At 42.2% G+C, this 14,656-nt stretch overlaps 2 protein-coding genes across 2 annotated transcripts in view; both read left to right on the forward strand.

The window, feature by feature from the left end:
* The first annotated feature begins 133 nt into the window (after positions 1 to 133).
* On the forward strand, positions 134 to 9,113 carry gabra6a (gamma-aminobutyric acid type A receptor subunit alpha6a). Its single transcript, XM_012857207.3, has 10 exons — positions 134 to 390; positions 464 to 570; positions 671 to 738; positions 2,105 to 2,325; positions 2,434 to 2,516; positions 2,612 to 2,755; positions 2,941 to 3,093; positions 3,204 to 3,454; positions 5,521 to 5,765; positions 9,066 to 9,113. The coding sequence occupies exons 1-10, from the start codon at positions 344 to 346 to the stop codon at positions 9,085 to 9,087; spliced, it is 1,341 nt and encodes a 446-aa protein (XP_012712661.2). The 5' UTR covers positions 134 to 343; the 3' UTR covers positions 9,088 to 9,113.
* A 2,965-nt stretch (positions 9,114 to 12,078) lies between these two features.
* Positions 12,079 to 14,656, forward strand: part of gabrb2a (gamma-aminobutyric acid type A receptor subunit beta2a) — a gene marked incomplete at its 3' end in the record, with an annotated part of 43,841 nt that continues 41,263 nt past the window's right edge. The window contains 3 exon segments of the mRNA XM_036127386.1: positions 12,079 to 12,257; positions 12,360 to 12,460; positions 12,848 to 12,915. Of these exon segments, the coding sequence (XP_035983279.1) occupies positions 12,184 to 12,257; positions 12,360 to 12,460; positions 12,848 to 12,915 (243 nt within the window).

The following is a 14,656-nucleotide window of genomic DNA, read 5'->3' on the forward strand; positions in this document are numbered from 1 at the left end:
GCCCAACAGCGTGAACTACCGGAAGGATGTTTCTGTTTTGCCATCCACCCGAGACTCTCAGTAACCTTTGAACTCTGTTAGTTTGACTTTAATTGAGTTTAAATTTTTTTTAAAAAAAATCTAAATTATGCCATAACTTGCTCTCCATGGCTATAACAGGAATCCACAGTTTGTCTAAACATGGTTCACTAATCCGTTAATTAGATTACCGTTCTCTCCTCAGTGCCTACTATTCTTAAGCAGTCGCTGTAACGACACAGAAAAGAGAACCTGCCTTTCATATAGTCTATTTTTTTTTTTTTGGCTAGAAATTTTCTGAAAAAGCAAAAAGTTGTTTTCAGAGATGGCTGCTGTCTCTTTAACTGTGGTGACTCTAATCTGCTTGATTGGGTGAGTCTTGATTTATGAGTTCAAAGATATTCAACAGGGAGCCTTGCAGTGTATTTATCTTATGTCTTTGCAGCCTAGCTGATGCACAAGGAGGTGAAAAGGTGTACTCTGACAACATCACTCGCATTTTGGACAGACTTTTGGATGGTTATGACAACAGACTGCGGCCCGGTTCAGGAGGTGATCACAAAACTCTTTTCCATAGTCAGAATCGTGTGAGATTTACCCCAGCTACTGTGAGTTTTCATTGTATGAAGTGCTTTGTCTGTCATTGCTCCAGGTGGCATTACAGAGGTGAAAACGGACATCTTTGTCACCAGCTTTGGGCCTGTTTCAGATGTTGAGATGGTAAGATGTCCCTCTCAAATGGTGTACTGTAAAAACGTCTGTTTTTACACTGTGAAGTGAACCGGACTTTGCTGTAGTGATTAAAGCGAGTTTAACCAGTAGTTAACCTGACTCTCCTAAGGTCTTTCAAAAGTTTTACATTTCATTTTTCCAGCTTTTTAATTTATTTTAGTCCAGTCTCTTTCCCTGAGCATGTCAGCATGTAGTCAAGTGTGCGGGTTAAAATCAGGAAAATGGTAAAGTGAAGGAAAAAAAAAAATTCAGACTTAAAAAAACTCCCTGGCACAGAGGAGTATCTTTTTCTATCTTATTTTAATTGTTTTAAAGGAAGAAAGCATATTATTAATTACGTGTGTCATGTAAACATGCACGTTTGAGTTACACAAGCCAATTTTAAACTGCAGTCTCTGGTAGGGTTGGATAATAGAACAAGATTAAAGCATCAAATCACATCACTGGTGGATATATATATATATATATATATATATATATATATATATATATATATATATATATATATATATATATATATATATATATATATATATATGTATGTATGACACTTTTTAAATAGTATCTAATCTACATATGGTTAATTTACAAACCACTGTTTAATGGACATACTATACGGCTCATGAGATAGAACTTTCCTCGGGTTTGGCGCAGTATTTAATCCTGTCTTCCGAAGATAAATATCAGTCTATTGATCGTAGGGTAGTCCTTCTTGTAAGTATTCCTACAGTAATTCAGATGTGAGCCCGAGAAGTCATATTGGTTCTTCTGCGTCCAAAGTTCAATAAATTAAAGTTGATTTTGTTGGAAAAGCAAAAACTGTCCTAACAAAATGTTCAGGTGTGACAGTAGAAAAAAAGTAAATAAAGTGGTCAAAGTACTTAGCAAAACTCTTTAAAAAAAAGCCTCAGAAATGGTGAAAAATATCTATCCAAACAACTTTAACGTTACAAGAAGTGCTTTTTCTTCTGAGGCAAAATTGAAATGAACGATGACTGAAGTCGTCTGCTCAGCGCTGAATGTGGGTTGACTGTGAAGGATCACAGTGCTTCCGTGACCATCTGCCATTCGACCATCTAATGAGCTTTAATTTGTCTGACTAGCCCCATAACCCGATTATTGATGGCATTGAAATCAATATGACAACATGTCGGGCAGCAGGAACGCCGAATGGATTGACTCATCATTTAATGGGATGAGTGGCATCCATCATTGCTCATTATCTCTCCTCACCTTTCACTGCATATTGAAAGCTCTCCCCCAGTGCTAAACGTGCACGTTACCGAAAGCCATGCTTTAGGAATTGTTAAAAAATATATATATTTTCCATCTGATTTGACGTGTTTTTGTCCAGGAATACACCATGGACATGTTCTTCCGCCAGATGTGGGTCGACGAGCGGCTGAAGTTCGAGGGCCCCATTGAAATCTTACGTCTTAACAACCGCATGGTGGACAAAATTTGGACACCAGACACCTTTTTTAGAAATTCAAAGAAGTCCATTTCCCACAACATGACCACACCCAACAAGCTCTTCCGCATAATGCAGAACGGCACTGTCCTCTACACCATGAGGTGCAGTTTTTGTCTCGAGATTTCCGGCCTTGGAGCTGAATTCAATGTGTTACAGTTGGACGCTGGATGACGGCGGATTCGTTTCCTATGTTTGTATTTTGCTTTTAGGCTAACAATCAGCGCAGAGTGTCCCATGAGGCTCATGGATTTCCCCATGGACGGCCACGCCTGTCCTCTCAGGTTTGGAAGCTGTGAGTACGGCAGACGTTCTCAGCAGAGCAGACGTCGTGTCGCCGCCGCAGCTTTAACCGTTGCGGTGGATTGAACGAATGCATTTTTCTTTCAGACGCGTACACCAACACTGAAATCATTTTCACCTGGAGAAAGGGGCTGAAAGGGTCCGTCGAGTGTCCCAAAGAGTCGATGAGTCTCCTGCAATACGATCTGGTGGGACAGATCTTGTCCAGTGAGATAACCAAGTCAAATACAGGTACTCTCTGATTTTAACCCCCCAATGCATGCAAAGGTACATACAACAGGGGGTCTAAGGTCCCCGAAGACACATTTTACAAGAAGAAACCAGTTCAGTGTTTTCTGTTTCAATGAACATCCAGCATGCGCTACCCTGCTCTGTTCTGTGCCGTATTCACCTCACACGTCCTGTTTATCTTCCAGGTCATTATTCTGTACAGGTGGTCCATTTCCTTCTCCAGAGAAAGCTCGGCTACTACCTCATACAGACCTACATCCCCCTCATCATGATCGTCGTGCTGTCGCAGGTTTCCTTCTGGATCAACAAGGAGTCCGTTCCTGCGCGTACGGTCGCCGGTAGGCAGCACCTCCCGTGAGCTTGATTGTGCGATTAGCGTCCGCTAATCGCCGTGGCCAATGAGTGGTCACACGTGTTTTTGATGAACAAACGTTTGCCTCCCCTTTAGGCGTCACCACGGTGCTGACCATGACCACCTTGAGCATTAGTGCTCGGCAGTCTTTGCCCAAAGTTGCCTATGCCACGGCCATGGACTGGTTCATCGCCGTATGCTTTGCCTTCGTGGCCTCCGCCCTCGTCGAGTTTGCGGCTGTAAACTACTTTGCCACCTTGCAGGCACACCGCCTGAAGAAGAAGAGAGCCAGACAAGATAGGCTGGAGGTGCTGGCTGCCGGCAGCGACGATGATGACACGATTTCTGTAAGTAGTCAAAATTCATGGCATTTAAGGACGGATGGCCTTATTTTTTGTTTTTGATGAGGGATAAAAGCAGACACACAAGCTGTTTTCTTACTGGTTGAGAGTAAATTAGGCCTTTTTTCTGTTTTAGGTTAGCTAGACCAGCAATATTTCTCCTTGGTAATTACCAGAGTAATGAGAGATTTAAGAGATTAAAAAAAAGTCTCACGTAGAAGATTACAAAGCCATAAAACAAGTTGGGGAAACTACGATGATATCAATGGTTTCATAAGTTTCTGATTTACAATATAAATTTAACTGGAGGCTAAAAGATCGGATGCATTTTAAGCTAACGCCCCAAACGTTTTTTTTTTCATCATGAAAACTTCAAAAGAACCGAGGCAACATATCAGAAAGAAACTGTGAACCTCCACTCAGTCTGGCGCACCCTTTTAAACTGCCTGAAGGCACCAAGTTCATCTGTGTGAACAATGATACAGAAGATTAAACACCATGGGAACGTCCAGGCGTCTGTTCAGCAAGGAGATGGGTTCTGTGTCCAAGAGAGAAAAATATTTTGGTGAAAATATGGGTATCAGCGCTAACCTGACTCCGCCAGATAGATTTGCTCCGCATATCCATCTGGAAACCTTCCGTTGAAGTAATTTTGGGAAGGGGTGAAAATACTGGTCAGCTGATTGGCCTATGTTGGTGATAGACGGGCCAAATAAACCAATCAGATCAACGAAGCATATGACGTACTAACAGCGACGACGAAAACACAACCACAAGCTCTTATCAAAACCAGTCGGGAGAAGAGCAAAAACATCTTTTCCTCTGAGAAAAGCCTCCAGAGCAGTGTTTGCTCTTCTTTCAGTGAAGAAATACTCTGTAATTCCGATAAAACTTGCTCGATAGCCACGCTAACGCTAGTTTCATCGGCTGAAGCCGCCATGTTCTTTAGACTGAACTGTCGATCTTCTTGTTGCGTCACACCTCAACCCGCCTCAAAGCCAACGCTGATTGGACGTTCGTTTGGTGAACGGCTCCAAATTTTCTTTAACGGAAAGTAGCCAGACTGATCTGCGAGTGAAACCTTGAAAGCTCGCGAGATCAGGATGGTCTCACGAGGCTATATCAGCGCCAGAACAAAAGAAAAATAATATGGAACCTGAAGCTGTTTAAAAGAGTGTCATTATCCACATGTAAAAAGGCAATTGCCCCACCATCTGTTTGTGACCTTGAGCTCTAGCACATTTAACATCAGCAAGTGTGAATGCCTTAAAAACGGCCTAGTCAAAGTCTGGACCTTCTCAGATTCTGTTTAAACGATTTCTGGGTTCTACAGGTCCAGCAGTATCCAGACCCAAGTAAAGCTAGTGAAATTGAACTCAGTGTCCCAAAAATGATTTGACTCACAGTTAACCTCTGATTTAACTTTAATAAATGAGATTGTAATTTGAAATGTGCTGTTTGGGTTCCCTCGGGTCATATCTGAAACAGTCAAGCGGGACAAGAAAGTAAAGCAAAGGCAGAAGAAATCTGCAAGATTACAGATTATATTTGTGTTTAGTGTAGATTCACTTAAAACGACGTGCATAACAATCACTTCTGGGATAACTCTGTAGTCTAACAAAAGATGGAAAAAGTGCTTTAAAACGAGGTGCCCGAAAACAAATCCAAACACAGTTTAGTATTTTTATTCATTTCTGAATTAGCTGGACTCCATTATTGAGCTACAGGTTTTATGCTAATACAGGAAGCCACCACAGCGTCCTCCAGAGATCTGTGTCACGCGTAGAGCTCATGGTTGGATGTTTTAAAAATAGCTTCAGTGTGAGAACAGAGAACAGCTCTAGATGCTCCTGGTATCACTTTAATACCAGCCAATGAATTTTCTCGAAAACTACCTGCTGTGCTCTACAGAGATGCTTGAATATTATTAACATTCATGAATTTAATGGAAAGTACAAAGGGCTGTTTTTTTTTTTTTTTAGCATTCGTCTCTTGTTGATCACCAAAAATAAAATAAAAATCTATTTTTTACCCTCGTTTCCCTCTCTCCCTGCCTCTCTCCCTCCAATCAGACGGACAGCGGCCTTCGGGAAGGCCTGAAGAGGAGGAACCACTCAGTGAGCTACAGCGAAGCTGGAGATATCCCTTCGGTGCCCATCTTCCTCCAGCAGGGTTCGGCTTTTCCTCAAATCCCTCAGCTTGCTGGAACAAGCCCGATCGACCTCTACGCCCGCATCCTCTTCCCCCTGACCTTTGCCCTTTTTAACTTAGGGTACTGGTACATGTACTTGACCAAAGAAACCATGGAGTGGGCCACGTGAGTCCTGCTTTCTTTTTACGTTTCGCACAGTTTGAATAGTTTTAAACTTCTCTTACTGTTGCAGTGTTTAATTACTCTCTGGATTTTTTCCCTCCTCAGTTTGTCACATTATATCCACAAAACTATTTTAAATGAAAGACCATAACAAGCACTGTATTACTGTGAAGTAAAGGAATAAGCATGTGTATTAAACATTTCACGAATAAAAATGTGATAAATTTGGCATGCATTTGTATTAAACAACTCTTGGTCAGTTCCCCTTGACTTACATCAGCTGTTCAACCAGAGACTCACATATTTGCACATCATTCGTTATAAACTGACCCAGGCTCAGTCTAATTGAATCAGGAACATCTGCGATTGGCCATTTTTAATTGTGAACTTGGCTATGCTTCGATCTAAACCCTTTCATCGTAGCTCTGGCTCTCCATTTAGGGGTGTTGTCCTGCTGGAGGGTCAGCCTCCACTCCAGCATCAAGTGTTTTTGCAGCATTACCTCCCAGAATTTCTCTTGTATTTAGCTCCATTTTTTCCCCATTCCCCACTGCATAATGCTGCCGCCACCACTGTGGATTTACTGTAGGCATGTCTTTGGTTCGAACACTCACCGGAGTGAGATGGAGTCTGCATGTTCTCCCTGTTCATGCGTTGGTTCTCTCCTGCAGCCCTGGCTTCCTGCCACCGTCTAAAACCCTGCATGTTAGGTTTACTGGTGTCTCCAGATTGCCTTTAGGCGTTCACTGCAAAAACGAAACTAAAAATAAATCAAAATTTCTTGAAATTAGTGTATTTGTCCTTGATTTGAGCACATAAATAAGATGATTTGCCAATGGAATGAGATTTTTGCGCTTAAAATAGGAACAACTCATCTCCATCATCTTATTTAGAGGGCAGAATATCTAATTATCTTATTTTAGGGCTCATAATGCTCATTCCATTGGCAGATCATCTTATTTATGTGCTCAAATCAAGGAGAAATACACTAATTTCAAGAAATTTTGATTTATTTTTTGTTTCGTTTTTGCAATGTTCATGTTGTTGTTTATCTGTGTGTTTCCATGTGATACACCGACACATATCCCAGTGACAGTCAGAGATAGGAACCCATGTTCCTGTTAGGATTAGGCAGGTGTAAAAGATGGATGGGCTTAATGTATTATATGTGGGTCAAAAAGTTCAGTTTTTAATCTCGTCTGATCAAATCACCTTCTAGCACACGTGTGCTATGCCCCCTATGTTGTAGTAAACTGTAAATGGGACCTCTTGTGACTTTCTCTCATAAACCATGCCTTTCCGTAAAGAGTTTAAAGTCTGAGCCACTGGTTGGAGGTTTTAAATTTAGATTGCACAACAATCCCACATTCCTCCCAGATTTGTACACAACTCTAAAGCTTACCTGAAAATGTTGCACGCATATCACTTCTTCCCCCCGTTATCTTTTTTTAATTTGTATAATTTGCAGGAGAAAAATGTAAATTTTGATCACTGATGTCCAAACATGGTTTGCATATCAGTGGCAGGCGTCGGCACACGTTGTAGAATAAACTGTAAAGACAATCAGGAGGTTTTGGCTCTCATGGAATCTGTTGACAGGACTACTATTAGTTATGCGCCCTACAAATCTTGCCTTCGTGGAAGATCGACAAAAAGAAAGCCATCGCCGAATAGAAACGGAAAGAGAGAATTTTGCCACAAGCTGGACAGAGCAAACATGTAGAAGACTGTCCTCTGAACACATGAGACCAACATTTTGGTTGACATGTAATATGTGGTTTAAAAAAGGGCCCTGAACTTCACTCTGAACTTTATCCCCATGCTTAACATGGTGGCTCCGGCATCATGATGTGAGGATGGCGTTAAATAACAGGCAATCCTGGAAGAAAACTGCTCAGAGGCTGCGGAAGACTTGAACCCGGGGAGTGAGATTCAGCTTCAAGGAGGGCAACAGCCGTAAACATGCAACCAGAGTCGCTGTTAAATGGTTTAGGTCAAAGTATATTCATATATCAGATTGTCCCAGTTAAGGTCCAGCCCTAAATTAAACTGAGAATTTGTGACAAGGGTCGAAAATAGCTGTTCATAGATGCTCTCCATCCAGTCTGACTTAGTTTGAGTTATTCAGTGAAGGAAAGAGGTAAATAAAATAAAATCTCTAAATGTGCATATCTAGAGATTGAATACCCCAAACGAAATGCAACTAAAACTTAGTGGGGTTGAATAAGTACAAATTAAATGACAAAAAACATATAATATTGTCCTTCTACTTTACAATACGCCCTACTTAGTGCTGCTCTGTCTCATAAATTCCCAACTAAATACATTGAAGCTTACGGCTCCAAGGCGACTAAAGGCGGAAAAGTTGAATATATAAGAATATTTTTCCAAGACTAATGAGAAATATGCCGACTGACAACCATCAGCACTTTCTCCCTCTGCCTCCTTTTTTTCCAATTTGGATCTGGACCTTAAAGCAAGTTAGTTTTTCTTTACAAGCATCAGATTTGTATAAGTTATTTTTAAGGCTTGGATTTCATAGTGTAAAAAAAATTGCCGTGGTTTGAAATCAAATACTTATCCAGTCACTGAATTATAACCAATTTCTAACACAGAATCAGCAACACCAGTAGATAAAACAAATTATGTTAGGCTGCACTGACACCACAACCACAATGTTTTATTTTTTTTTTTTTTTTAATCATCATAGGGGGGGACGGAGCTTGCAGCTAATTTAAGAAGGAAGCGAGTTTTCGTATCTGCCGGCTGGCAAACCCCATTCTTTTTAATAACAGCGTTTGTCTGTGGGGAATAAGACCAGAGCTCACTCTGTAGTTTATTACACGACGAACCAACTTTTTTCTGCTCATAAGTGAGCCTCTTCCGAAGCATAAAGCTCCATGGCCAAGAAGGAAAATAGGAGCTAGAGTGTAAAAAAGACTGCAAGAGAGAGAGAGAGAGAGATAGAGAGAGAGAGATGAGGGGAGAAATCTGTTATATAACGCAGAGGAGTGCAAATCTGCTCATCATGCTTCTCATGTTGCTGTCAGAGAATATTTATGGCTGTTTTGTTTGTTAACGTGTGAGAGAGAGAGAGAGAGAGAGACAACATGGAGAGCACGGGAGCAGCTGCGGCACGTCCGCTCCCTGGTATGCTCTGTCTCTGCGCTGCTACTTTTGAAGGGTGTGAGGATGAGGAGTGCAGGAGCAGAGTTGGCTGTGCAGCACACTGCAGAGAGAGCCTCTCTGAATGTGGAATAACGTGAGCTCACATTTCTGCTCTGCTCTGTTCTGCTCTTGCAGGGACATGGATCTGGAAAACTAAGAAGAGCTGGGGAGGGGGGGGGGGGGGGGGCACATACAGTTTGAGAGATCTTCAGCATCCATCCATCCATCCATCCATCCATCCATCCATCCATCCATCCATCCATCCATCCATCCTGCCCTCTCATGTGCGCTCATCTGACAGAGGAAATGAATCAGAAACCAATCTCCACCCCGATGCGCATCCCTTCGTTTCACAGTCCATGACCAATACCCACTGGCATTCTGGTCAGCACCTGATCGGCTGCCCTTTAACAAGGGGGGGGGGGGGTCCAAGTCCCTTTAAACCTCACCAGGTACTGCAGCTTCTCAGGCCAAGCAGGAGGTGCGACGCACAGAAGCACCCGAGGAACGCAGCAAAAAAAAAAGGCTGGAATGATAGAATCTGCGGGCCGCTGCAACTGGTGGTGATGCAACAGTGAACCAATGCTTTCAGAGGCCTGCCCTCTACAGAAGCGCAGCTCCGTCTCTGCAAGAAGATCAAAGGCAGTTTAGAAGAGGCTCGCGTCACCCTCCCTCGCTGCTGCTGCTGCTGAAATGCACTCAAATCTGGGGAAATGAACAGCGGGGGCCGTGTTTTCCTCCCCACCTGTCCTCCCTGGAGTTCCGCCGTCCCGTCCCCCCCCCTTGCACTTTGTGATGCGCTGCAGTTTCTCGTTAAAAACTGCAGGAAAGAGTTGGAAACGTTGGCAGTTGGCGATATGGGGGACGTGAGTCATTGCCCGGGGCGGCACTCCATGGAGGGAGGCATGAGGGTGAGGGATGTAAGAAATGGTGGCAATTGGTGGAATATTATACAGTGGACAGAGTTCTTTATGCCCCTGTGTGCACAGACCCATATATTTCCCCCCCAAAACAGATGATTTATGCTTTCTGTTTCGACCATCAAGCCCAAACATATTTGTTGGTGAGCTTCTCAAAGTAGACATCTTGTGCTGCATACAGATGGTCTAGACTTCCAGTTTTTTTTTTTAAAGATGATGGCCTTCTTTTGCACATGCCCGCTTTAGCTTCATGTGCAGGAAACCACAAAGGTGAAATAGCTTTTATGGGCCATGCCAAATCTGCCTCACTTTTCTTTAAACTTCAAACGCAACCGAACTAAAGCTGATGACTGAGAGGACAGCGTGTGAAAGAAAAGAGGAGCTACATCTGTTTTTGGGGGACTCCTTTTAGATTAGCATAGCTCCAGCCATGCCTAGCAGCTTCCTTTGAACAGTGATCTAGCCAGGATCTGTTTGATTTCTCTCAGAAGTCGAAGCGTAGAGGCAGCTATGATGTCACACACAAGTTGGGAGCAATCTAGAATCAAGTCAGAAAACGATTTGGTGGCTAACTAGTGTTAGCAATATAACAGGAACGTGTTCATTTTACATCATGTGCCCCTCCGGTGTAAAGAGATACAAACTGTCAGAAATCCCTCCCTGAATTTTGTATGCCTGCAGCCATGTTGTACTCTAGAATCCCACTTTCCCAGGGGGATCTGCTGACTTCAGGAAGGCATCTCTGAAGGCATCTCTGAAGATCCAACTTCCAAGCTCAAAGAGAACAAACCATGTCGTGATCAACACAAGCGGCCGTGTGAATGTATTACAGTGGTTTAAGATGGGAAAATAACAGATATTGTCAACGGATATATTTTTAAAAATGGAGGACAGAATATCAGTTGAATAAAAAAAAGTGTATACCGGTAGTATATTATATGTTATATCATATTGTAGAGTTATGAAATCACCATTCTGCTTGTGATACACAAATAAATAGTGTTATAAATGGTACTTTTTTGTTGTGATTTTTTTTTTTTGACAGGACTTGTTACCAATTTTGTTTTTGTGGGTAGAGGTGGGTAGTAACTAGTTACATTTACTCAGTTACAGTTACTTGAGTAATTTTGAGGAAAATGTACTTTTAGGAGTTGTTTTTAAAGACTTTGCCAACTCTACCCAATGTGAGTAACTTCATAGAATAAAGAACAGACTTGTTTTGACCAAAAATGCACCAGAGGCACAATTACAGTTTATGGTGAAGTGAAACTTCTTGTTTGAGCACAAGCTTTGTTGTTTTAAAGCTATTTTCTATCTGCTGAGATCACTGAGCCATTTGGACGTCCAGTGAACAAACAGTAAACAGTAGATATTGTCATTGGAAGTGCTTTGCACTGTTCCAACTTACTGTATGTACATTAACTGCTGCAAGAGTTGCTTTTACAAGTTTTGTGTTCTAAACATTTGTTACTTTATAATAGCTATTTTTTGTATATTTTTCTGTTGGCCTTTAAAATACCAGAAATTAAAAATAACTTAATAGTTTTGCATGACCGATTACATCATTTAAAAAGATTAAGTCAGTTATGATTAATTGCTTGAGGAGCCTTCTTACCAAACACTATTCTTTCTTGAGTTATTTCTTGGTTGGGTAATTTTTACTTGAGTAAAAATATGTTGAAGTAGTGCAACTCTTACCTGAGAGCATACATATATATATATATATATATATATATATATATATATATATTTTTTTTTTTTTTTTTGCTATACCCACCTCTGTTGGTGTGTGTGTTTGTATGTGGAGGGGGGCAGTGTCCCAATGGCGCTATTCAAACAAGAGCCGCCGCTGATTGGGAATGATGCGCACGGGTCTTGATTGCACTCCAGTTTTCCGTTTTTTTTAAGTCAAAATGTGGCGAAATTGTTGAAAATGGTGTTTGCAGATATCCCTGTCATCACTTCACACATCTAGCTCAATAAATCAGCAGGAAAAAAACTTGATCTAGCTGAACCCTGGAGTGTTCGACCTTGTCAGCATGTGGACAAAACCATCCTCTCTGCAATAAACACGCGGAACGAAGCACCGGTGAGACGCGCGTCGTTGTTCTTTCTCTACATCAACGCCCGCTCCTTCATTCCGCACATCCAGTTGTCCCTTTAATATTTTCCTCTGCAATGGAAACGGATCATCCACCATCATCTCTCTCCACTCTTTGATCTTGGGCTCGCTGCACGCATGCGCCCCTCATTGGCTCCTCTGCACCGTCTGGAGTAAGTTGGAAGTGCGCTCTCCTCACTCGCATCCAGAAGCCATCGGAAAAACTGTTGCGATGGGGAGGATCAGGGCAAAACACTTTGTGCTTTTGAAGTTAGCCCTAATGATGACCTTCGTCTGCGCTCAAAGGTTAATCGCGATTGTGTTCTTTCGCCGTGTGATTCAGCGCGTGTCGTTGTTTTGCGTGTGGTGTTTAATCAGCTCATTTTTATTCCCCCTTTTTCTCCTCAGCGTGAAGGATCTAAAAGACCCGAGCAACATGCCCCTGGTAAAGGAAACGGTGGACAGGCTGATGAAAGGATACGACATTCGGTTGAGGCCAGATTTTGGAGGTAACGAATCATATATATATATATATTTTTTTTTTCTCGCGCCCCTCCCGACGTGCGATACATGCCTAATGAATCGCAAAATCCGCTTTAATCATCCCTTCACAGTCAAATGGGCCTTGCCAATTAGGCGAAGAGAAATGACGAGCGTATTCCGCTTTGATGAGAGCCTTTTTAACGTGATCGATCCCGCTCATCAATGTTTGATTAGCCCGCTAAATAAATGAAATTAACAGCATTTCAATTAAAGTGGGTGTCAGACGTGACGGCCGCTGCCCGGGCCCCGATGATGCACGGCTCTCCTCCAGCGTCACGTAGCTGTTAAATTTACATGATGGCAGAATTATTCATATCTCGTCCTGTATTAACGCCACCTCTTCTCCTCCGCAGGTGCTCCGGTGGCGGTGGGGATGAACATTGACATTGCAAGCATAGATATGGTCTCTGAAGTAAACATGGTAGGTGGATTTTTTCCGTAACCATTCCGCTATTTGTGTATTTATTATTATTTTTAATATATATATATATTTCCCCCCTCTCTGGCACGGCTCGCCTTTTTATTACCTTTTTGAAGTGGGCTACTTATCAAGGCTCAGCTGGAGCCAACCTGAGGACATTTTCCCAAACACATCCCCTCCTTCCCTCTTCACAGACTCCGCATTTGCTGTTCTGCTGCTGCTGCTGCTGCTGCTGCTACTGCATTTGAATTCAAAACACACACTCACTGGCGCACTCGGACGCACAGCGCACAAAGAGCAGCCGTGTGTGTTTGGTGCGCGCGTGTGTGTGGATGTGTGTGGATGTGTGTGGATGTGTGACTGCCCCAGCATCGGTGGTGTAGGGTAGACCTTGGTTGGTTGTGACACTTTCCACTCTTGCACGAATTGTTCGTCATTGAAACGCCATTATTAACCAATCCCTCATTAAAACAAAGGTTAAGGAGATGACTCAAAAAAAAATATAATCTTCACATTTGCGGTTAATTGTAATGAAAATAATATGCAGTCCTTGGCACTTTGTCACCATAAACGCCCAGGGTGGCATCCCGTCGGGGGGTGGAACGAGTGCAAGCCCTAAAAGAAAGTCGACCCGTCTGATGTGAAGCATGTAATTTAGGATTAAATTAAATCTGTAATTTGTTTGATCATCTCTAGTTCGAAATCTTAAAATATATTTAGCCTTTTTTGACTTGGATTATCCTACACTGATGTCTAAAACACCAGCCGCGATTGATAAAAGTTTTAGGAGCAACGTCTTTTATCTTTTTTGGCATTTGGACAGCCTGAGATTTTGATCACGGTTTCGACATTTCCAATTTTCAAAGTAGGACATTTTCAATAGAATAAACAGAAATCTGTGGGAATAACACTGTCATTTTGCCACTTGTAGACTACTGCTGGGAATTCGCCGCAAACCACTACATACCCAAAATGGGGTTTGCATACCATTAATGCCTGTTGATTCATATCACGCACATACCAAGGGTTGTGTTGGAAGTACCTCCAGTGGTCAAAGGTCTTTCTAATGGTCTTTGGAAAAGAGTACACCATGGACAGATCACCAATTCATCCCAGGACAGCATGGAGACACAGAACAAATGTACAGAGTCACAACTAAGGGCAATTTAGAAAGACCAGATAACCTAACAATCAATGCTTGCATGGGCAGAAAATGCAAGTTCCATGCAGACCCCAGGCCACAGCTCAAAGCCAGGATCTTTTTGCTGCAAGGCAACGCTAACCACTACCAATTGTACAGCCAATTTACATTCAATTGTGTATACATTCAGGCAGAAAGAGGGTAGCTTATTGAAATTTTGCCCTTCGTTTTGTGTTAGCATAGCTTCACAAAAACAGCAAGATTCTATGCAAGTACCCTGGAATATATCTGTGCTATTCTTTCAGTTTTATACGCATAGCACACGGCTAATTGCTGGGGTACGAAGCCCGTATGCCACACACACACACACGGTGTATTCCTTTATCCCATGCACAGATTATTTCTAAAACAATAAAGCTGCATAGACGAGGCTGGAGAGGTCCAGGATGCGACCATTCCTTGAACTAGTTTGGCAACAATGCAGAAAGTATAAGCTTGAAAAGTTTAAGAGAAGAAGATGCTTTTTGGTTTACTTTTTGAATGGGGCTATTTTAGAGTGAAAAGGGGCTATGGTAATTAAAAATTTGAAATATTGTTTTT

This window comes from Fundulus heteroclitus, chromosome 23, assembly GCF_011125445.2.
Source record: "Fundulus heteroclitus isolate FHET01 chromosome 23, MU-UCD_Fhet_4.1, whole genome shotgun sequence".
NCBI classification, from domain to species: domain Eukaryota; kingdom Metazoa; phylum Chordata; class Actinopteri; order Cyprinodontiformes; family Fundulidae; genus Fundulus; species Fundulus heteroclitus.

What these genes read in the sequence shown, in the direction of transcription:
- gabra6a (XM_012857207.3), top strand. Translation starts at nt 344, where the DNA reads ATGGCTGCTGTCTCTTTAACTGTGGTGACTCTAATCTGCTTGATTGG. An exon ending in ACTGCGGCCCGGTTCAGGAG is followed by an intron (nt 571 to 670) that starts GTGATCACAAAA and finishes TCATTGCTCCAG; the next exon opens with GTGGCATTACAGAGGTGAAA. An exon ending in GATAACCAAGTCAAATACAG is followed by an intron (nt 2,756 to 2,940) that starts GTACTCTCTGAT and finishes TTTATCTTCCAG; the next exon opens with GTCATTATTCTGTACAGGTG.